General features: G+C 47.8%; 2 protein-coding genes across 2 annotated transcripts in view; one reads left to right on the forward strand and one right to left on the reverse strand.

The window, feature by feature from the left end:
* UGGT1 (UDP-glucose glycoprotein glucosyltransferase 1) overlaps nt 1-476 on the reverse strand; it is a 37473-nt gene extending 36997 nt beyond the window's left edge. The window contains exon 1 of the mRNA XM_058811881.1: nt 414-476. The gene's annotated coding sequence lies outside the window, so the exon portion shown is untranslated. The remainder of the gene's footprint in view (nt 1-413) is intronic.
* Nucleotides 477-2331: 1855 nt separating this feature from the next.
* SAP130 (Sin3A associated protein 130) lies at nt 2332-22144 on the forward strand. The gene is made up of 21 exons (XM_058811974.1): nt 2332-2366; nt 2836-2952; nt 3693-3928; nt 4419-4577; nt 5593-5704; nt 7202-7326; nt 8102-8226; nt 8789-8939; nt 9126-9216; nt 9492-9596; nt 10600-10741; nt 10936-11057; nt 13400-13702; nt 14666-14843; nt 16073-16177; nt 16936-17297; nt 18615-18863; nt 19538-19663; nt 20372-20475; nt 21143-21256; nt 21432-22144. The coding sequence occupies exons 2-21, from the start codon at nt 2841-2843 to the stop codon at nt 21588-21590; spliced, it is 3180 nt and encodes a 1059-aa protein (XP_058667957.1). The 5' UTR covers nt 2332-2366; nt 2836-2840; the 3' UTR covers nt 21591-22144.
* The last annotated feature ends 371 nt before the right edge of the window (nt 22145-22515 follow it).

Genomic DNA, 22515 nt, shown 5'->3' on the forward strand with positions numbered 1-22515 from the left:
GAGCACGTCCTGTAAAGGGCTCCCACTGACACCAAACCACGGCGATTTAACCGCGACTAGAAATCAGCCACTGAAGCGCTGAGCAGCCAGGGCTCAAAACACGCATTAAACTCGGCCCGTCAGGGTGTTAATGGTGCAGAGCATTAAACCCGAGCGCAGCCTCCGCCGCTCCCCGGTCCCGCTGACCGACCGACCGACCGACCGACCCCCGCGGGGCGCGGAGGCCGCTCGAGGGACCCCGCCGGTGTCGGTCCCTCCGCAGGACCCGCCCCGACCGCCCGCTGCCCCCCAGGCCGCCGCTGCCGCCGCCCGCCGCGGGCCCGCCCCGCCACCGCCACCGCCACCGCCACCGCCACCGCCACCGCCACCGCCGCCTCTCCCTCAGGGCCCCGCCGGTGCCCGCGGTACCGCACCTGCGAGCGGCCGCGCGCCCGCCCGGCTCCCGCCGCCCGCGCCGCTTCCGCTTCCGCTCCGAGCCGGTGGCGCCGCGCAGTGACGGGGCCGGGGCAGAGGCCGGGGCTGCCCGCAGCCGAGTCCAGAGCAGTGACGGGACCGGGGCAGAGGCCGGGGCCGCCCGCAGCCCGAGTCCAGGGCAGTGACGGGGCCGGGGCAGAGGCCGGGGCCGCCCGCGGCCCCAGCCCGGAGCAGGGCCGTGCCCACAGCAGCGGCTGTGCCCGCGCTGCCGTGCGGTCTCGGTTTGAGTAGGTAGCGCCCGAAGCAAAGGCGGAACCTGTGTGGTTTTTGTGATATTAACTGGCCCGTGAGCAGTCCCCAGCCTGTGCTGCTGGAAGGAGACCCTGTGCGAACAACTGCTGATTTATTTACAGTGTAGAGACGGGAGGGGAAGTGAAAGCAGCATACGGCAGGTTAAAAACAGCCGTTCTTCATTTATCTTCTCTGCACCCTTTACACGTTCTCCATCAGAACTGCCCTGTCCGTGCCGGGCTCCGCTCGGCTCTGGGTGTGCTCCGTGCCCCGCTGCCCCGCCGCGCCCTCTGAGCCTTCCGTGGGCACCGGGGCCCTGCCGAGAGGTGCAGCAGCAGCTTTGGGGGCTCAGGAGAGACGTGGAAAGGCAGAAGGAAGCTGTAAATCCAGCCAGGCACAGAGAAAGGGAATGTCTCAGGAGGGAGCTGAACCGCAGGACAGGCTGGCTGGTGCGGGTCCTGGAGAGTGACACCCGCCGCGACAAACTGCTGCTCGTGTTACACAAATACAAACACTGTTTGTGTTCCTGTTCACAACAGACACTAAGGCAGACCTAAGGATTACTTACACGTGATCCTGAAATTTTAACGGTTTTCCTCCTGGTTTCGTTTTAAAATATTATTAAATCTCTGAAACTGGCAGGTGTCTGGCTGAGTTCATCTGTGAGCCTCAAAACATGAGAATATCATGAAGAATGGTGGTGTTCTGATGTGTTTGTAAGCAAACGTGAGGCAGCCCTGCACTGTGGTCTCTCAGGGCTGTGATGTGTGTCGTCTCCGAGGTTTGTGGGGTTGGTTTTTTTGGTTTTTTTTTTTTTATTTATTATTATTATTACTTTTCCTCCTCCATCCCAGTGATAGGGGAGGGTGGGGTGCCCCGCCCGTATCCCGTTGTCCCTTTCCAGAATGAGGGTTGGGGATTTCGGGGAATCCCCAGGGTGCTTCGGGGACACCCCCGAATTTTAGGGGATTTGGGGTGCTAAGCGCCAGAGCCCCGCCATGTCCTTGTGTCCCCTTCCCAGGACTGGTGGGAACACTTTGGGCGGCCTCCCCAGGGACTTTTGGAGGACCGCCCAAATTATGGCGGGTTTAGGATGTTTTTGGTGTGCTGACTCCCTCCGTGCCCTCCCCAGCGACGCCCAACGCCTTCCCGCCGCGTCCTCTTGTCACTTCCCAGACTGGGTGCTGGGGACTCTGAGGGGGAGTGTATGTGGGGGGGGGAGTGGTTTGGCCGGACGTGTAGAGCAACAACGGGGTGCGGAGCTCGGGGTGCGGCCGGAGCGGGTCCGAGGGGGTGTTGGCGGGGCAGTGGCGGGTCCGAGGGGGCAGGCGGGGCCTCGTGGTGACCGTGGCCTGTCCCGCCCACCCCGCGTCTCCTCGGAGACCTCGCGGCGCGCGGCCAATGGCGCGCTCGGGCACAGCGCCGCCCCTCCCGCGCCTCGCGAGATCTGTGCCCGCCACACCCCCATTGCGGACTACATCTCCCGGCGGCCCCGCGGGGCGGGCTCGGCAGCCAATGAGACGCGGCAACTCAGGGTAGGCGGGGCTGGCCGGGGCCAATCGGGTGCGGGCAGCTACAGCGGCGGAAGCGGCGCTCGGCAGCGGCGGCGACGCGGGGCGACCGGCCTCAGGGACCGGCGCACGGCACCGCCCCGGGCACAGGTACTGCCGCGGCCGGCGCACGGCATCGCCTACATCTGCGGGCCGGGGCTGGCTCCGAGGAGGGGCTGCGGGTAGGGGACGGCGGCCGCCGCTTCACATCGCGACGGCGGCAGGGGGCAGCGAGCCTCCAGCCGGCAGAAGCACCGCGGAGGGGGCATCGCGAAGGGGCGGCAGCAGGGCAGAGCGGCGCGGTGCGGCCCGGCCCGAGGCGGCGGGGCCGTCGCGCTGCCGGGCACATCCGGGCCCTGCGGCCCGGCGCGGCGGGGCGGGGCGCGCAGGGCGGACGCTGATTGGCCGGTGCCGCCCCGCCGCCATTGGCCGGGCGCCGCGCGAACCCGCCCGCGCGGGCGCGCCGGGGTGGGTGTGGCCGCGGGGCCGCGCCCGGAGAGCGGGAGGGACGGAGGGAGGTCGGGACGGCGGGGCCGGGCCGGGCGTGTCGCGACATAACGGCCGCGCTGCCCTCCCGCAGGTGACATGAGCTCGCAGCAGTTCCCCCGTTCGGGCGCGCCTCCCGCCCCGCTGGGACCAGCGCCGCCGCCCATCCCCACCAGCGGCTCGGCCGGGATTATCGCCCCCGCCGCCACAGGTAAGCGCCATCCCGGCCCCGCGGCTGTCGGCAACGGGGGCGGGGAGCGATCCCGGGAACCCCGCCCCGCCCATGGCGCTCTGCCGCTCGCCTCGGCGGGAGGAGCGAGGCGGGCCCGGGCCGGGCCGGGAGCTGCCGCGGGTCCGCGTGCGGAGAGCACCGGGGCGGCTGCCGGGACAGCGCCGCAGAACCGGGATGTGCCTTGTGCCCGGTGTCTGCGCGCAGGTGCCTGTCCCGCTCAGCATCTCATGGAACTGCAAATAAATGGGGCGGGAACTGTGATCCCAGCTCCTGCTGTCCCTGCCGTGCTGACAGGTTTCCAGAAGTGACTGGGGGAGCAGCTTCATTTTCAGGTTTTATACCTTTCTTCTGCTCGATATTCACACACATATTGCATTAAATGTGCAGTTTTTCATGCTGCTTGATCTGGGACTTAATAGCAGTTACTTAGATAATTAAATATTTTTCACTTGAAAGAAAACTTAATTAATCTGTGTTTAAGGAGGTGTTTAGTTGGACTTCTCAGAGTTGACCCCAGGTTCCCCAGCATTGCCCACCCCATCAGCTCTGAGGGGAACAGACAGAAGCAGTGCCAGAATTCCCAGTTTTTCCATCCCTGAAATATGTCTAATTATAAAACTGACTTTAATTTAGATATTTCCAACATCTCATCTCTGACCTAGTGGGTGACCAAAGCAGGCTTTGTAACAATTCTGACCTTTTTCCCTGTTTTTCCCCAGTGAGTGAGGAATCCAGTCGTGAGGCAGAAGTCGCTCCCAGGGAGCACATGGGCCCCAGTGGCTCCATCCAGCCCCGGGAGGAGAAGCAGGAGCCCGTGGTGGTCCGGCCATACCCACAGGTCCAGATGCTGACCCAGCACCACCCTGTCCAGTCTGGGGCCCCAGTGACAGTGACAGCACCACCAGCACATTTGACTCCAGCCGTGCCACTTTCTTTTTCAGATGGACTTATGAAGGTAATGAGAGGATTCATCAATACAGTCTGTATGAGTAGGTTTTGAAAAAAAGTAAATTACACCAAAACCTTCCCTGCTTTTGATTCTAAAGCTTTCCTTGCATGTTCTGCTAGCTGTGCAGTGCCTTGTGGGTTTGGCTGTTCCAGATGATGCATTGAGGACTTGCTAGTATTTCAGCCATGATTTCAACCAAGTTTCCATTTTCTCTGCGGGATATAATGTTAACTGATAATATCCAGTGCCTGTAGGGCAATACCATAGCCCTGACAGATTCCACTGATGGCCCATACCAGAACCTGCATATTTCCAGGACAAAATATGCCCTTTCTTTGTTTGGAATAACCAAACGTTCAATATCTTTCCTCTCCAACTATTAAGCCATACTTATATAAACTTTCTCCTCAGGCTTTGACCCCACAGAATGATTGCTGCTCCAACACTTGGGTCTCATTTGAAGTTGCCAATGTTTCTGTTTTTCCATTTCTTGCAGCCTCCCCTGAAGCCCACCATGCCCAGCCGGCCCATCGCTCCTGCTCCACCCTCCACTCTCTCAGCTCCCACAAAGGTCCCTGGGCAAGTGACTGTGACCATGGAAAGCAGCATCCCACAGGCTCCAACAATCCCTGTGGCAACCATCAGTGGGCAACAGGTCTGGTTTTCTGGTGGCTTTTCTGTTCCATCTCACTGCATGCTCAGATCAGTACCAGTACAGCTGAGGTGAGGGAGTTTAAAGAGAGCAGATTTCCCTGTTCAGTGCTGCCTGGACCATTAAACTTCAGGCTTGGTAATCACCATCTCTTTCCAAAGCTGCTGATTTTTGGGATCATCCAACTGGATAGCACAGCCAGGCTGTGATGGCAGAGCCATACCCACAAGCTGGGTTTTTCCTTAAAAGCTCCTGCTGTGTCAGTGTCACTTGGAGACTTTCTGCTGTGGAAAAACTGCTGGGATTCATTATTGCAGTGTTCTTCAGCTTCCCTGGGAGGAGATCAGAAGAGATCAGTGAACAGTGCATGGGTTTGCACTGTGTTCTTACTGAACTAGGAGTGACAAAATTTGAGTCTGTGTAGATCATGATTTGAAATTCTTTTTCTCCTCTAACTTGACTGCAGAGCCAGCCCTGTTGGTTTGAAAATAGTTTGTCAGAACAGTCATTACTAAACCTCTCAGGGTTTTGATGTAAAGTGCCTTTAGGTGGACTTGAATTAGTCTGGCTAAGGATGTGCAGCAATTTCATGGATTTATCTTATATTAATATCCCCAGGCGGTCCAGAATTTAAAAAAAATAGAATTTGTTCCAGCATTTGCCAGGTTTCTACCATTCTCTCAAGTTTATTGGAGAGGTGGTATGAAACTCTGCCTTAATGTCAGCAATGCTAGAAGGGACAACTCTCTGGCTGTTTGTGGGTGGCTGCTGGGTGGCTGTCACCAGGTACCAACCATCAAAACACACCAGTGAAACAGAGAAGTGTTCACATCTTCCAGTGGCAGCAGGCTCTGTAACTTTATCCTGTCTCCTCCACTCAGCTTTTAATGCATGAAGCCTTGGTACACCAAGTATTCCTCCAGGATCTCTTTTCTGTCCCTGAGGCTGAGATATGGTGATTCTGTGGCCACTGATTCTTGTCAACACAGCTGACTTGTTTTGTTCTTGAACTCTGCAGGGGCATCCCAGTAACCTGCACCATATCATGGCCACCAACGTGCAGATGTCCATCATCAGGAGCAGTGCTCCTGGGCCTCCCCTGCACATTGGAGCTTCTCATCTGCCCCGAGGTAAAGATCCAGCTCTGCTGTCCCTGCCTCCTGCTCACAGGCTCTCAGCTGCTGCATTCAGCCCACACCTCTGAAACTCTTCACTGCTAATGCAGCTGTTCCCTCAGATGTTAAAACTGCTGCCATGAGGGAGTGACTGCTGGCCTTTTAAGAATTATGTTGCTTTCAGCCATTTAGGGCAGAACCACGTGACAGTGTTTAAAATGCTGGCAGATAGCAGCACATCTGTTATTCTAATTCTTTGCTGTTAAAACAATCAAGAAAAAACATCCACTGGTAGAGACACACCTGCCCTGCAAAATGTCATGTGCATTCTGGGCAGCAAGTACTGCTCACCTCTGGCAGTTGTGAGCCACGTTCTTGTGTCCCCCTGTCACAGGACCACTCGTGCATTGTTATGCATGCTAGCACATCATATTGTGTGCATTTGCATTTTCCCATGAGTTAAATGCTGGTGATACCTACAGGCTCTTGTTTCCCAGCATTTTGGATGCTACAGCTTGTAAAACAGGAAATCAGCCCTTAATGCAGCCCTGTGCTCAGTACAGCCTGGCAGATTTCTGACTGCAACTTTGCTTTCAAAGTCTTATGGGTTGGGTTTGCAGCTCAGCTTTAAATTGATCTGAATTCCAAGTACCATTTGTCAGTTTTATTTCTTTTTATGCTCAATGTTATTTGCTGACTCACTCAAGAAAAATAAATTGATGTGAGCAAAAACATAATCTTCAACTAGAGCAGGTAGAAGGACTGTGGAGGTTTCTCTGTAGCTACAGTAGTGTTGTTCACCTCATTCTGAGGGGACAGCTGCCACAGACTTGCACTCTCAGTACACATTTTCTTTTTTTCCCTGCCCTTTTTCTCTGGGTTTGAATATTAACTTTTGAGGTAATTTCAATGGAGGACATGTACAGAAGATATATAACCCAGTTCATCATCTGACTGCAAGGCTGTTTACCTGCTACTGTGATTTATTATGATCAGGAGTCATCAGACAGGAGACAAATTAATCAGTTGCAGGTTTAAATAGTGTGGAGTTTTGGTCTTGGTTTTCTGGGGGGAGGTGTAGCTGTGTGTTTTGTTTTGTGTGGTGTGGTGTTTCCTTGTTCTCTTGCAAGTGTATTTTTCTTCTGAACTTCATCAGCTGCAGTGAGATCATTGCTGGTATCAGATGACTTATTTACACATTGGCCCAGTAATCAAACTGAATTATTTCTACTGATTTCCATAGCTTGGAATAAGAAAACATGGCATTTGCAATACAAGGCTATTATAGGGGAATATGAAATACCTCTAAAGCAAATTAATTTAAAATAATACCTACCCCTCCACACATGCTTTTGTAACCCTTATATATGTTTATTGAAAGCCTTATTTTTACACCATTATCATGAACTGCCCTGAATATGAAATGCATTAGAACTGAAATACCAGCTGATGTCAGGGTGTGTCTGTGGTTGTGATGGAGCTGAATTTTAACGTGCTTGGTTTCTTCCCCAGGTGCAGCAGCTGCTGCAGTGATGTCCAGTTCTAAAGTAACCACAGTGCTGAGACCAGCCTCCCAGTTGCCAAATGCAGCTGCAGCCCAGCCAGCAGTTCAGCACATCATCCACCAGCCAATCCAGGCAGGTAGCAGCCAGGCAGCTCTGCACATCACTGACCTCCAAACCCTTCCTGGCACTCAGCTGTAATGTATAAATTCTCATTATTTGTGTGCAGCTGCTGTCAGCTCTCTTCCAGCTCTATTTGCTGTATTTCCTTCATAGACCTGGTGGGTTTTAATCTGGCTCCAAAGTACTTAGAAACTGGGAAGACAATTTCATTCAGACACACTCAAATTTTAAAGACTGAAAGATCCAGTACAATGTGCTGGTGTTAATTTATTGTTCAGTATATGAATTGATGTAGAATTTTTGAAATCTCACTGTAATATGCTGCTGTATGTCTTGGCTTTTGTACCTGTATAAGGAGAAGATGGTAGATCTTGTCTCCCTGCAGCAGTGCTAGTGTTCAGCCCCCGGACAGAGGGTTAAACATCTTCCCACTGTGCTTTCACTTAGGATTCCAATCACCTCTAACTTTGTGTGTACTGGAATTTCCTTTCTTTTCATTTTGAAGGGAACTGACCTTTGAGGTTTTTCCTAAAGACCTTCAAGGTCTTTAATGTTATCTTTGTTGCTTCCTGGTTCCTGTGCTGTATGTGTGTTGAAAACCAGGACAGTTCTGCTTAGGAGCTTGTAGATCAATTCAGGAAGACTGGAAATGCCTCAGAATGCCAAAACTTAGTGACGAGGTGCAGAGAAACCAGTTTTAATCAAGTAATTCCTAGTTGTTCTCTAAACTGCAGAATTTCCTTTCTTAATGTTCTCTCTTTGATGCTTCTTTTTTTTTTTTTAACAGTCACGTCCTCCTGTGACAACTTCAAGCACTATTCCTCCTGCAGTGGTGGCAACTGTCTCAGCCACGAGAGCTCAGTCCCCTGTTATAACCACAACAGCAGCACATGCCACAGAGTCAACTCTTAGGTAAAACCTACAGAAACTCTGAATATGACAGAAATTGCAGCAAGGGGAAATGTTAATCAGCCTGAGCTGATAATCCTCTATTTATGGGAGGATATAAAATGAAAATAGTAATATTTTGCACAGTGCAAATCCTTGAAGTTCTGTGAATAAAAATGTGTATAAGCATGAACTTATACAGATTTATAAGGGTAAAAGGGCTTTATAAGGGCTCTGTGTTATGGAAAGGAAGGACCTTAAGGAATCATTTGTGGACCGCAGAGTTTGTGTTGCAGGAACTTGTGGGTATTTGGCCTATATTTTTTATGAAGACACAGTGAAAAGTGACATGTGAATGCTGAAAGGAAGTTTAACTGATAAGAGTTATGATAACTCCTGGCTGGGTGCACAGAGCAGATGAGGACAGAACAGTGTAGCTCAAATTCCTTATGTTGCTTGGCCACGTGATTGACAGCAGCGCTGCTGTCACCAGGGAGGGCACTGAGGCCTGATGTGTGTGCCTGTGTTATGTCCCACACTCAGTCTCCAGAAGGTTCCCTTGATGAGTTCTTGTCTTGCCCCGCAGCCGCCCTACGCTGTCCATCCAGCAGCACCCGCCCTCGGCAGCCATCAGCATCCAGCGGCCGGCGCAGCCGCGGGACACGGCCACGCGCATCACGCTGCCCTCGCACCCTGCCATCGGCACCCAGAAACCACAGCTCCACACCATGGCCCAGGTAGGCCAGCACAGCACCTCCCGCTGCTGCTCGAGGCTTCTTTAGAGCCTGCAGGCTGAGATTGCACTTTGGAGAAGAGTTAGAAAATAATGTTCTGTACGGTCAGTGCAAGGTGATTCTATACTAACTATAGATGTTAAATGTAGTAGTCTTCTAAATTTAAGACTTTTTTTTTTTTTTTCATAGAAAACCATTTTCAGTACTGGTACTCCAGTGGCAGCAGCAACTGTGGCACCTATTTTGGCAACAAATACCATTGCTTCAGCGACCACAGCTGGTGAGTATTTATAAGGCTGTTGTGGGAGCATCATGAGGGATGGGGCTTGTTGCTTTTTGTTGGCTTTCTTTGAATTTAGAACCCAATCATTTTTGAGCAAATATTTTTTCAAAATAAAGACTGCATTTGGAGGTGCATGGCTTCAGGAGTGAAATTACTGAGTTTTTCAGGGAGTTTGTCTGGTTTGGGGGTTTTGCCCTCTTTAGGATATGGATACACTGGCATGGTAGGGCTCCATAAAAAGATCTCCTGTTAAGTTTGGTTTTTTCCTTCAGGTTCTGTATCTCACACCCAAGCGCCTACAAGCACCATTGTTACCATGACAATGCCCTCACATTCTTCCCATGCTACAGCTGTCACGACCTCAAACATCCCAGTTGGTGAGTGATTTCAGTTCTCAGAAAAATGTGTAACTCGTGCTTCAGTTTTTCTCTGCATGCTGGAAGTGTTTGTGCATGTTAGCAAATTAAGGAGGGAAAGAAAATCAGGCTGGGAGAAACCAATTAACACATCTAGTATTCTAATTTTTTTTTAATATCAGGAAGAAATAGATGTTCCAGGAGGAGCAAGTAATAAAATGGCTCATTTACTTTCTCTGTTGAATTTTTATACAAACTTGGGCCTTTTGGCATTTCAAAACCCACATTGGATACTCTAAAAGTTTTAACTGCTTGGTGATAGACTATGGCTTTCATAGCTGATTTTGTTAAGTTACTTCATGTGCTTCTTGAGGTGTTAGGTGGATTTGATTAGTGTGTTCACTTGAATGTGAAACACAAAGGCCTAAAGGTTGGAACTTTATTTGCCTGGATGCCTGTGGAATGTGCCTGAGATGTTTCCTACAGAACTGCATAACTTTCCTTTTGTTCGTCTGTTTTTCTGCTGACCTCCTTGTTCTTTTGAAATCTTGAAATCTCTTCCCCAAGTATAAATTTCCAAGGAGTGAAATTGTATCTCATACATCAGTGTTTCTTGTAAAGCTCTTGTAGGTGTTTTCTTCCTTTTCATGGCCTCTATCCACAGACACTTGTCTGCCTTGGTCTCATTTCCAGTGTTCTTGTTCTTGACATCAGAATGGTTTGGGCTGATCTTAAAAAAATTGACTTAATCTGAGCACTGAAATGACTTTGTTAGCCAGTATCATTTATATAAGTATTTAGAATATCCATCCATTCTGATATAAATTGATGAGAAATGCTTTGTTCTTTTTCTTTTGGCCTATTGTGGGTAGGAAATCATTTGTGGATAGGGTAGGTTGTTCTGGGTTGAGAGGGAAGGGAGTGGAGTTGGTTGTTTTGTTTGACAAGGTTATTGATCTTGCTTTGCAGTGTTCACTAGCCTTTCCTTTGACTGTCAGTTGATGATATGTTTGTTTTCTTGCAGCTAAAGTGGTTCCCCAGCAAATCACCCACACTTCTCCCCGGATCCAGTCTGACTACACAGCAGAGAGGAGTAACCTCATACCTCTGTCCAGCCACAGGGCATCTCCCAACCCAGTGGCCATGGAAACCAGAAATGACAACAGGTGAGCAGAACCAACACCTTCACCCATGAGAGAGAGTGTGTGAGTGAGGTGTGAGTGCCCTTTTCTGCTGTGGTGGAAATAACACTGTAAAACCTGAGGGGGAGGATGGGATTTGGTAGTTCAGGGAGTGCTAAAGGGCACTGAGGGTTACCTGTTGAACTCTGTGTAACACTTGCTCTCTTTGATGCCTGTAGGCAGTCGGTGCCTGTCCAGTTCCAGTATTTCTTACCCACCTACCCCCCCTCTGCCTACCCTCTGACTGCCCACACCTACACCCCCATCACCAGCTCCGTGTCCACCATCCGCCAGTACCCAGGTAAGCCCAGCTGGGGGTGGCAGCCCTGGGGCTTTGTTGAGCTTATGGATGTGCTCTAGTGATGGAAGGAACTAAAAGGATTGTGCTTGACTCTGAAAATTAGTCACAAAAAGTCTCTGATGATTTGTTGTTTTTTTAGGAGTTTCGTATTTGATATCTCAAAGGCTCTACTTATAGACTTTTACTTGTCTATAAGTAAAAGTTTTGAGTCTACAAATTAAAACAGTTTGGCTCCTCCAAACCAAGCCAACTCTTTGATACATCTTCATTCCCTGTGTTCTGATAAGCTTTTTTAATATATTTTCATGTGAATGTACAGTTTGAGATGGAAACCTGAACCAAAAAGGGAGAAATTAATTTGCATTGCAACCTTGCATTAGTGTTCTGTTTAGAAAAATGGAGCAATTAATGTATTTGAACAGTCACAGTAATTTGCAGTCAAAAAATTGATGCACAACCCAAGCTTATGTGATTCTGTGACAAAATTTGGAGCACTTTTACCTTACCAGGTTGTTTAGGGCTGTTCTCTATAATGGGATCATTTCCACTATCCAGACTGCAAGAACATGCATGATGTGGATTTTCATGGAATATCTGTGTCTGCTGGCAGCATGATTCCTGTGAGCAGTACAGAGGAAATTTAGAAGGACTGGGAGGAGGCAAAGCCCATTTGTTGAACAGGAAAGTGTAAAATCATTGGGTTCTTTAGATTGAGAAAGACCTTCAAGATCATCAAATCTAACTATTAATCCAGCACTCCTAAAGGCACCACGAAACCATTCTCCCAAGTGGGAGATATTTTTTTTATATAATATATATATTAATATATTTTATATATTTATATTAAATATATATATATATATATATTTTTTTTTTTTTTTTTTTTTTTTTTTTTTTTTTTTTTTTTTTTTTAATTCTGCCAGGGTCAGGGACTTCACCACTTCCCTGAGCAGCCTGTGTCAAGGCTTAACAACCTTTTATGTGAAGAATTTTTTCCTACTATCCAATCTAAACCTTCCCTGACAGAACATAATTGCACACAGTCAGGGGTTCCAGTTCTGGAGGGATATTGGGGTGCTGGTAGGCTAATGGTCATTTGTATAAATGCAGATGTATATTCTTCATCAGGAGCTTATTGACAGAGACATTTTACATAATTAACTTGTTAAATTGACTTGAAGAATCCATGGAAGGTATTAATTATGGCAGCTGGTGGTGGCAACTTAGAGAATTCAGGGTATGAGGAGGAAGGTGCACCTATGCTGAGCACAGCTGGGTGAGGGTACAGAGGATTTCAGAAGAGACTTTTTAAAAGATCACTGAGATAAGGAGAATTAGTGCAGAATTTTGGTTTACCAAATGCTGGTTGTGTTTTATTTATTATCCTAAAAGGATTTTGTTGGATAGAAAGTTTTGCAACAACAGTGTTTTGACTAAGAGAATAAATGTGCCACACTTTATACAGAGCCATTTTCAGGGACCTGGTTTCAGTTTTTGATGCCTGTTTTTAGAGTGTCTTGTCAGCACAAGAACTTGATGGAAATCCTGTGACAGCGATAAAACCAGCTTGTTCTGCGTTGTTAGCAATCAAGGCCATTGTTGGCAAGTTCACACTTGCATTCTGTGTGTGGCTGCAGAAATCCTGGTGTAGCTCTGCAGAGCCTGGAAATCTGGAGATCCAGGGTCTGCAAGTGGCCCAAAAATATTAAAGTGCTGCATGGGAGAACTGTAATACACAAAAAAAGGTGGAATCAGTAGTTTGGAGCTGTGAATTTATTTAAATTATTCTACTGCTTGAGCTATTGTTGAAAACATTGTTCTGCCACTGAAAGATAATTGTGTTCATTTGAGCTGTAGGATCCAGCCTGTAACTGGATCCCTGTTCTATCTGGCCTGTTCTGAGGCCAGATAAGGTTGTGTTCAGCTTCAGAGTTGAGTCAGCTTCAGAGCACAATAAATTACTTAGGTTTCTGATTACTTTTAATCTATTTTTTAAGGAGGGAAAAATGCCAAGTGTTGGTACTTACAAGCACTGTAAAATACGATAGTGGGCAAAAATAGAGCACAGCATTCTGAGACTGTAATTTGAGTCTGCCTAAAACCAGAGTTAAACTGCTCTTTTCTCTGGCTGCAATTAGAAATAAAAAAATGGAATTAAAATCAACAGTAATTAATTCCTCTGGCAGACAGTCTTCCCTACTCTCATATTTACTACTGCAACAAGCAGATGGGCAAATTAATTTTTCAAAGCAAAAAAAGCCTTTGAAAAGTTGTGTTTGAGCAGGAGGTGGGAGGGGGAGCTGAGGTGGTGACCTGCTGCTGAGGTGTGTGCGCTGCTCCAGTTTCAGCCCAGGCACCCAACTCGGCCATCACGGCTCAGACTGGTGTGGGAGTGGCCTCCACCGTGCACCTGAACCCCATGCAGCTGATGACAGTGGATGCATCTCACGCCCGGCACATCCAGGGCATCCAGCCTGCCCCCATCAGTGCCCAGGGCATCCAGCCTGCCCCCATCAGTGCCCAGGGCATCCAGCCAGCGCCCATTGGCACCCAGGGACTGCACCCTGCTGCACCCATGGGCGCCCAGGGGCTGCAGCCAGCGCCCATCGGGGCCCAGCAGCCACCGGGAGACACCAAAACCTCAGGTAAGAGCAACCAGCCAAGTCCTCTCTTCAGAGTGAGACAAAGCAGCTGAGCTTTGAGTCCTGCACATGTGGCTGTGACTCATGATGTTGTTGCAGTCTCTGTGGTCCAGAGGTGGACACATCCATGCACACACTCTCCCAGCAAATGCTTGTTGGCTGTTTCTGAAGTGATTTATTTTTAAAGCATGCTAGGTGGAGCCTGTGGGTAGCCTTGGATGGGTTACTTCAGTGGAAAACACTGGTAGTGCCTGAGCTTAAACAAATGCCTTCAGTAAGGCCTTGTAGCAAAAGTAATTTACAAGTGAGTGATGTTCTCTGGCTGTGCATGAGATCCTAGGAGCAATTAGAGTACAGCCAGGTACCTTCTGCTGTTGGTAACCTGATCTTGAGCTGTGACAGAAACCATCTTTCATTGTAAGTTATTGGTCTGATGAAGCCCCAAGAGCTTACAGGAGGAATGGGAGATGACATCCAAGAGAATGAGCTGTTGCATCGCTGGCAGGCACTGCACAGTGATTTCCTGGCTGTCCATGTGCTCTGCATCCCTCAGCTGGCCAGACAGGCTGTCAGAATGCAAACACACCTGATGTCACTTAGAGCTCACATGTGTTGCCACATGGGCTCTACCAGAAGTGTTGCTCTGTTGACCCAGTTGTGTTGGTGATCTCCCCAGTGATTTCTGCATTTTCCTTGCCTTCTGGAGAAGATAATTTCTCTAGAAGTGGTTGTTAGGCAGGAAGTAGTTTCTGTCTTCCCAGCAGAAGGTTCAGTGATCAGATTGCTCGTGGCAAAGGCTCTGCTTACAAAGGAGTCTGAAAGCACTGCAGTTAAGAGACTGAGGGACTCAGAGAATGGACAACATTTGCTCTGCAGACACCTGCTTTGTCATCACATTCCCTTAAGTAACTGCTGCTTTCCCCTCTCTGTTTTTGTCTCTGCCGTGTCCATGTCCATCCTTCCCAGCAGTAGTCTTGGCAGATGGAGCCACCATTGTAGCCAATCCTATTAGCAGCACATTCAACACTGCATCTGCAGCAACCACAGTTGTGCAAACCCACAACCAGAGTGCCAGTGCCAGTGCTCCAGCCCAGGGCTCCTCGCCACGGCCCAGCATCCTCCGCAAGAAACCGGCCACGGACGGGTGAGTGCAGCGGAGGTGACTCGTGGGTGACACTTCTGTGCAACCACCCAGCCACATGGAATCATTTCAGTGGAGATAAGCAGTACTCCAGCAGATTATTCAGTCAGCAATGGTTATAAGTAACCTGCTGATCAGTGAAACAATGATTTTCCTCCCCCAGGGCAGGATATAGTTTTCTGTAGTGTCAGTAATAAAATGAGAAGGACAGTTTGTCTCCTAGGTCTTGAAAGTGACTTTTTGAGACAAAGTGGATTTGAGGCTTTCTTGCTTAGTGTGATAAGAAGAAGGAGTTCATAGTCTACTAAAATTAGAATTGGGTGCTTTTTCTTCAGTGCTTTTCTTGGAAGAATATGTGGATGAGTGGAAAGGATAGGATTAGTACCCTGCTGTGAAATCTGATTAGGAAAAAGGGAGGGAGTAACTTAAACTCTTAAAATATTTTATGTTGCCTGTCTATTTTTAAATGCCTTAATAAAGAGGCAAGAGACAGCTTTAGAATTAACAATGCATTTCTTCCCAGCTAGCAGCTGAAAATGTGTGGCACTAATGTGTCCTGTGAGATTAAAATTGCATACTTTCTATGTGGGTGGAAACCTTTTTTAAGGCAGAGAAGCTGTAGGCTGTAAAACTGAAAGAGAAGTTAAAGAGTCAGGTAGATCACTAAAGACTGTTTAAATTTGTTGATTATTTTGGATAACAGTTTGACTTTTGGTTCCACGGGAGACTGAGTAGTGTCTAAAAGACCTTTATCAGCCTCATCATCCTAATATCCACACTCAGGTTTGAGGTGCTGCAGTCAGGCTCTGACAGTCAGGTCCAGCTAAAGGAGGCAGATGCCCATGTGAGCCCTATTTAGCTGCAGATGATTTGCTCAGTCTTGAAGCAGCAGTGGCATGGCCAGACCCCTTTGTCCACTGCTGGAGCCTGGCAGTTGCAGCAAAGTGTTCCCACTGATGGGATGAAAGTAAAGCTGGCATTCTTGGAGAAGCCCTAAATTGGGTGAGACTAGGCCAGAGCAACTTATCTTTTATTTTAAAAGAAAATAAAATACCTAATTTGAAAAGTAAAATGAGACTCTTTGTGTAGTGAATTGATTACACTGAAGACAGAGAGCAGTGCCACAGCCATAACTCCTGTCCTGGTTTAAGAGAGCTGATTTCTTTACTCTCAGGGGTGTTTGTCTTTGCACCAGGGAGGTGAGAATCCTAGATCTGTCTGTCTCTTTTCAGGCTGGCAGTCCGGAAAAGTTTAATTCCCCCTCAGCCACCCGAAGTGGCCAGCACACGTGTGGAGAGCACGATGCGAAGCACGTCTGGGTCACCAAGGCCTGCTGGGTAAGACTTCAGGGAGCAGCCACCTGCACCATAATAGTTCCATTATATTTATTTGAGTTGTATTCTTTGGCTATTGGCACTTTTCTTTCTTTTGGGAAAAAATCTATTTTGAATTTGTGACGAACTCAAACAGATTTGACAAGTTCTGCTGTTTGTGAAGCTGAGGAAATTACCTTTAAAAGCTGTGGTGATGAGCTTTCACAGAAACAAACAAAAACCCTCTGCTAGTGTAAGGGCAGATAGGCCTCAAAACTTTATTCTATAGTACTTGAAAATTCATTCTGAGGAAAGGTAAATGCAGCTTCTGCCCTGCCTCACTTGAGTTCAGTGGCTTTACAATTTGTTGTTTTATAACTGTAAGCCACAGTGGGAGCTCCTGCAGAGGATGGGGCCAGTACAGTTGTGGGTAAAAGCTCCTCTTGGCTGCGTTGTAGAACTGTTTTAATCCTTAACAATTATTTTGAAGTTACCTAGAATTAGTAATGAGATTTGTTTGTCACAGTGAATGGAAAAAAGTAGTATCTGTAATCAATACAGGTAGAAAGATTAGATTAAACTGTAATCAATACAGATTGGAAAGGGAGAGGAGGAGGAAATATAACTGAGATTAAGCCTTCTCCTGTTGTTAAATAGTTTACTGCACCAGGTGGGTGCAGGAAAAACTGAATAATCTGACTGCAGTTTGGCTCATTCCTTTTGTGCTGGGTGCTCCCAACTGAGATACACTTCATTTCTCTTTGCTTTTATTTGTGCTCCAGGGGCAAGCCAAAGCCTGAAATCCACGTGTCCATGGCCACCCCAGTGCCTGTGTCTATGGAGGCAGTGTGTAACCAAGGGGGTGAGCAGCCCACCATCACGGTGCCCCCGAGCTCCCAGCAGCCTCCCTCTGCCATCCCCACCATCATCGCAGCTGCCAGCCCCACCTCCCAGCCTGCAGCAGCCCTGTCCACCATCCCAGGAGCTGTGGCAGCTGCCCCACCCACCTCCACCACCATCGTGGCAGCTCCTGCTCCTCCATCCACCATGAGTGGGGCCCTGTCAGCGGTGCTGGGCCCTGTGGTACCAGAGATCAAAATCAAAGAGGAAATGGAGCCTATGGACATCATGCGGCCGGTATCTGGTACGTGCCTGGGAATCATCACGTTGGGTTTTGAGACAGTGGAGGGATTAGGAGGGTTTTTCAACAGTTTCATCTTGAAAATTAAAGGACATCTCTTCCATGGTAGCAGAGCACCAGAGTTCCCATATGCTTTATAAAGATCTTTTCTGCCTTTTTCCTAATCTCCCATGAATCCACTTCTTATTGTGGCTTCTTTGTTCATATTCAAATGATCCAACTCCAAAGAGTCTGTGTGAATTCCTTGCCTAAAATGCTCATGCTCAGCAGTGGTACCAACATATTATGGAAGAGCTCAGTTGAATTCAGTTTGTTTACAAATCCTACTGTTCAGGTGCAGTGGCCTTTCTTGTATGTGAGGAATTCATGGCCACAGTAAGATTTCCTAGGGCCCTCATGTGATTCATGCATATTTTTCTCTAGAACTTTTCAAAATGTTCATTATATTGCCTTACTTTTCCAGCTTGGCCATAGTTGCTATCAAATTGCATGGTCAGTAAATTCAGATCCTTACAGATCTTACTGGGCACTGTATAGTGGCAAAGTGACAGGAATGCATCCCACATTCATGGGTTTCAGAGTTCAGGCTTAGCTTCTCCTTGAAGCTGTGTGTTGTCTTGTGAGAAAGCAGCTCCTTGCTGCAGCTGTGTCTGGAGCATGGGCAGATAGCATTAATTAAGCTCTTTGGGGCCCTTCTGTCTCTTCCTGGCATTTGTGGCCAAATTGTCAAGAGATCCCATCCCAGAAATGTTGTGCTGCAGCCTTAGTCATGCCTGGTTGTCCTTCCAAGTTCAGGGAGTGTTCCCTCAGATTACCTGCCATGCTGCTGCCAGCTGCACAGGTGTGTTGGTTGGTGCAGTGACCTGCTGAGCAGTGCTGAAGGCTTGGCAGTACAAGCAGACCCCTGCAAGCAGAGTGCTGCAGTCCTGCTTTGATTCCATCTGACTCTCCTCTCATGAGAGAGTAGGGATTTGCTTACTGTGACAGTGACCTGTGCTGGTGTACATACAGAGGGGTTTTTACAGTAACACAGAGAGATGTTAGCATGACTCCTTTTTGTAACATTGAACATAAGCTTCAAATATGAAGCAACTGAGGGACAGACAATTATCTCTGCTCTCATTGTTTATGTATATGAGACACTAAAGACTTTAGCTTATAGGCTTGTCCTATTAATTACTACTGGCTTAATATCTGGGCTGTTGGTGCACATCACACCCCTCACACTGTGCTGAAACAGGACCCACTGTTTGAGGTGGTGTTCAAACAGTGCCTTATCTTCCCACTGCTGATGGTTGGGTTCTTCTTTCTTCCTCTCAGCAGTCCCTCCCTTGACTACAAGTACTGTGTCTCCATCTTTGGCACTGCTGGCCAACAATCTTTCCATGCCTCCAAGTGATTTGCCACCTGGTGCCTCCCCAAGGAAGAAACCCCGTAAGCAGCAGCATGTCATCTCCACAGAGGAAGGGGACATGATGGAAACAAACAGCACTGATGATGAGAAATCCACTGCCAAAAGTTTGCTGGTGAAGGCAGAGAAGCGAAAGTCTCCTCCAAAAGAGTATATAGGTAATGACATCTCTGATGTCTTTGTTATTATTCAGTATTTTCTCTTCTGTTTGTTTCTCATAGAACGTGGTCTGTCACATTCCCACTTCCTAAATATGAGTAATAGAGAATCCAAGGATGTGTTCCTCACCACTTTTTGTATAGTGTGGTAGTGTTCACAGGGGTCCCAGGATGAGGGAAGAGATGAGAATTTTGACTCCATGTTTCAGAAAGCTGATTTAATATTTTATTATATATATTATATTAAAAGAAAATTATATATTAAAGCTATATTAAAAGAATAGAAGAAAGGATTTTGTCAGAAGGTAGGAAAGGAAAGGAAATCTTGTGACTGACCAGAGAGTCCGAGCCAGCTGACTGTGATTGGCCATTAATTAGAAACAACCACATGAGACCAATCAAAGATGCACCTGTTGCATTCCACAGCAGCAGATAATCATTGTTTATGTTTAATTTCTGAGGCCTCTCAGCTTCTCAGGAGAAAAGATCCTAACAAAAGGATTTTTCATAAAATATGTCAGTGACATTATGGGGCTGGGAAAATGTCAGGGAAAATGAATTTTCTCAACCCACATTGTGTATGAGGCAGCACTTACTGACCTGCTGCTGGCGTTCTTGAGGATGCCAGCCTGCTTTCACTCCTGATGATAATGCAGTTGTGGCTCCTTTTGCAGATGAGGAGGGTGTGAGATACGTCCCCGTGCGGCCCCGGCCGCCCATCACGCTGCTGCGGCACTACCGCAACCCCTGGAAAGCCGCGTACCACCACTTCCAGAGGTACAGCGACGTCCGCGTCAAAGGTCAGTCTGGGCAGGGAGCACGGCGAGGGAAGGAGGCTGCACTGTCAGCTCTGCTTCTGTACATGAAAACATGCTCTGGTTATTGATTGATCTGCCTTTGTGCAGTGATAGAAATGTGCTCACTAAAGGTATCCTCATAAAAGGGATGTGCTGTAGTGATAGGCTGCGGCTGAGTGTTCTCATCGGCCACCTAACACTTGCCAGTTAATCACAGACATTCCATATTTAGTCTAACTAGTCTTGTCAAGTAACCAATGGGCTTTTAAAGAAGACCTTTTTACCTAATACAAGGAAATCAGAGATCACATACTGTCTTCCAGACTTTTCAGCTAGTATTTTAGAATTTCTAAGCAGACTGGGTTTTCACAACTCTGCAAATACATCTAGGAGAGAGTAGAAGTTGTACAAGATGTACCATTAACTTGTTTGTGCCAGGTGTTTGAAACATTGAGCACTACATTGTTTAAATTAGAAAAAAATGGGTTATGATATAATCTTTCTGAAAGTACAGATAACCTGTTAGTCAAAGCAGCAGTCAGGTACATGGCAGATGGGAAGTCACTTTCCTGTCTGAATGAAAATGCTGCTTATTTGCTATGGATTATTAGGACGTAGGGAGAACAGAACTTGGGTTATTGTTGTTTGAGAGGAGAGGCCTGGCCAACTCCCGAAATTTGAGTCCTGTATTCTTGTGTTTCCTGGTGACAGAAGAGAAGAAGGCCATGCTGCAGGAGATTGCCAATCAGAAGGGTGTGTCCTGTCGTGCACAAGGCTGGAAGGTCCATCTCTGTGCAGCACAGCTACTACAGCTGGTAGGTGCATGGGCCTTGGAGCTTCCTGAACATGGGGGAACACAAAGCTGTGTAAGGCAGGAAGACATTCTTACAAACTCAGTACATTGGGATGCCCTAAAGGAGCTGGTGTATAGTGCCCAAAGGGAGTGGGACATGCTTTCCCCTGTCTCAGGAATGTGGCATTAAGTGGCTTGGAAACTTGGAGTGTTGGTTTTGATCCAGACATAAGAGCTGATGTATTTTGTACAGATGATCAAAACTGGCAACTCCCTCCTGCTGATGCACAGGTCTGAAGAAGCGTCTGTTTGGGATGGTGCGGCTGATCTGAGGAGGCAGCACTGATCCACATTCCTGGATGCTTCTGTTTCAGGTTGGGGGTGAGGTAGGTGCTCTGCATTTTAGCACCAAACTCCCCAAAACCTCTGCATTCCTGGAATAGTATTGTGAGCAGTAGGGGAAGCAGTTGTGGTAGGATCCATGTTTCTTCAGAAGAGGAGCAATCCTGTAAATAGGATGTTAAAAGGAATGATAGTGCCACATTTTGTCAGAGGCTCCATCTTCTGAATCACTGACAAGAGCAGCTGAGAGGGGAATGGATTGTCACTGTTTCTGTGTAGGTTTGGTAACATGGGCAAGTTTGCCAGCTTGGCAGTGACCCTTCTCATGAAGGGCTGATGTCTTTTAGACAAACCTGGAGCACGATGTGTATGAGAGACTGACTGCCCTGCAGGAGGGACTCATTCCTAAGAAAAAGGCAGCAACTGATGATGACCTGCATCGAATCAATGAACTGATACAGGTAGGTCCTGTGGCCAAAACCCAAAACCATACCCTTGGTTACAGGGGTAGTTAGTAAAAGCTAGTGCTGACATAAAAACCCCATGTGGGTTCACTGCCTGTGTCATCAGTTACAAGGGGCACAGGTAGGGAAATGGGAAGGCATTCTGTGGTTAATGACAAGTGTTTCCTTTCAGGGGAACATGCAGAGGTGTAAACTCGTGATGGATCAAATCAATGAGGCTCGAGACTCCATGCTAAAGGTCTTGGATCACAAGGATCGTGTTTTGAAGCTTCTAAACAAGAATGGAACTGTCAAGAAAGTGTCCAAATTGAAGCGAAAGGAGAAGGTTTGAATGCAGACCAATGACTTTGGAAATGGAGAACGTGTACAGAACAGAGCTGAACCTTTTTGTAGTTTGGGTTTATTTTTAAGCAGAGCATCGGAATAAAAAAAGGATGAGTTTAGGGAACAGATGGACACGTGAAGCCTGGTGACCTGAAGGGATTGTCCTTGATCTTGTCATAATGAACAAAGATTTCTCTCAGGCTCATCCCTTTTTAAAGTCTTTCGAGTCCCACTGTTTAACTCCTGATGTGTCAGGTTTGGAGACACGTGTAAGGCAGGAGGTTGTGCAGGGGACTCCAGGAGGCTGACACACAGCTATGGACCCAGACAGCAGCCAAGCTTCCAGCAGTGGAAATGGCACCTCTTTCAGTTACCCCATTCAGTTCTCATTCTGACCTTCCAGTGTCTCAAGCAGCCTTCTTACACCAGTGCCACTGCACTATAGGGGATCTGCCACAAAGAATCTCCAACAGCTCAGAAGCCCTAGCTGTCAAGATTAAATAAAAAAATTAAAAAAAAAAAAAAAAAGAAGGGGGGAGGGGGGAAATCATTTCCAAGTGATATTGTAGTGTCTGTGTCTGTGTTGGTGCTCTGGGATACTTGTGTTGAGGTACCTCTTGCAAGAGGTGCTGTAGCTGGTGTAATGTTAATTGTACGTACCACATACATCCTGAAAACATGAATAAAGGAATTGGAGGGTTTTGTATGTGAGCAGTTCGTGTACCTTTGTGCCAGTTAAGCTCTTCAAGCTGTAAACTTGAAAACAAGCTTTGGAAGGAGCCTGAGAGGAAGAGAGCATGTTGGGGACCAGCCAGCACCCTGTGCTGTGGAGGGTAAGTAATGCAGTTCAGGTCCTAAAGATTAAATATGGATTATCCCCCATGCACTTGTGCATTTAACCTTCATATTTTAGAGAAATTGCTAAATCAGTT

The sequence above is a fragment of the Ammospiza caudacuta genome, chromosome 11, assembly GCF_027887145.1.
Source record: "Ammospiza caudacuta isolate bAmmCau1 chromosome 11, bAmmCau1.pri, whole genome shotgun sequence".
Classification (NCBI taxonomy): domain Eukaryota; kingdom Metazoa; phylum Chordata; class Aves; order Passeriformes; family Passerellidae; genus Ammospiza; species Ammospiza caudacuta.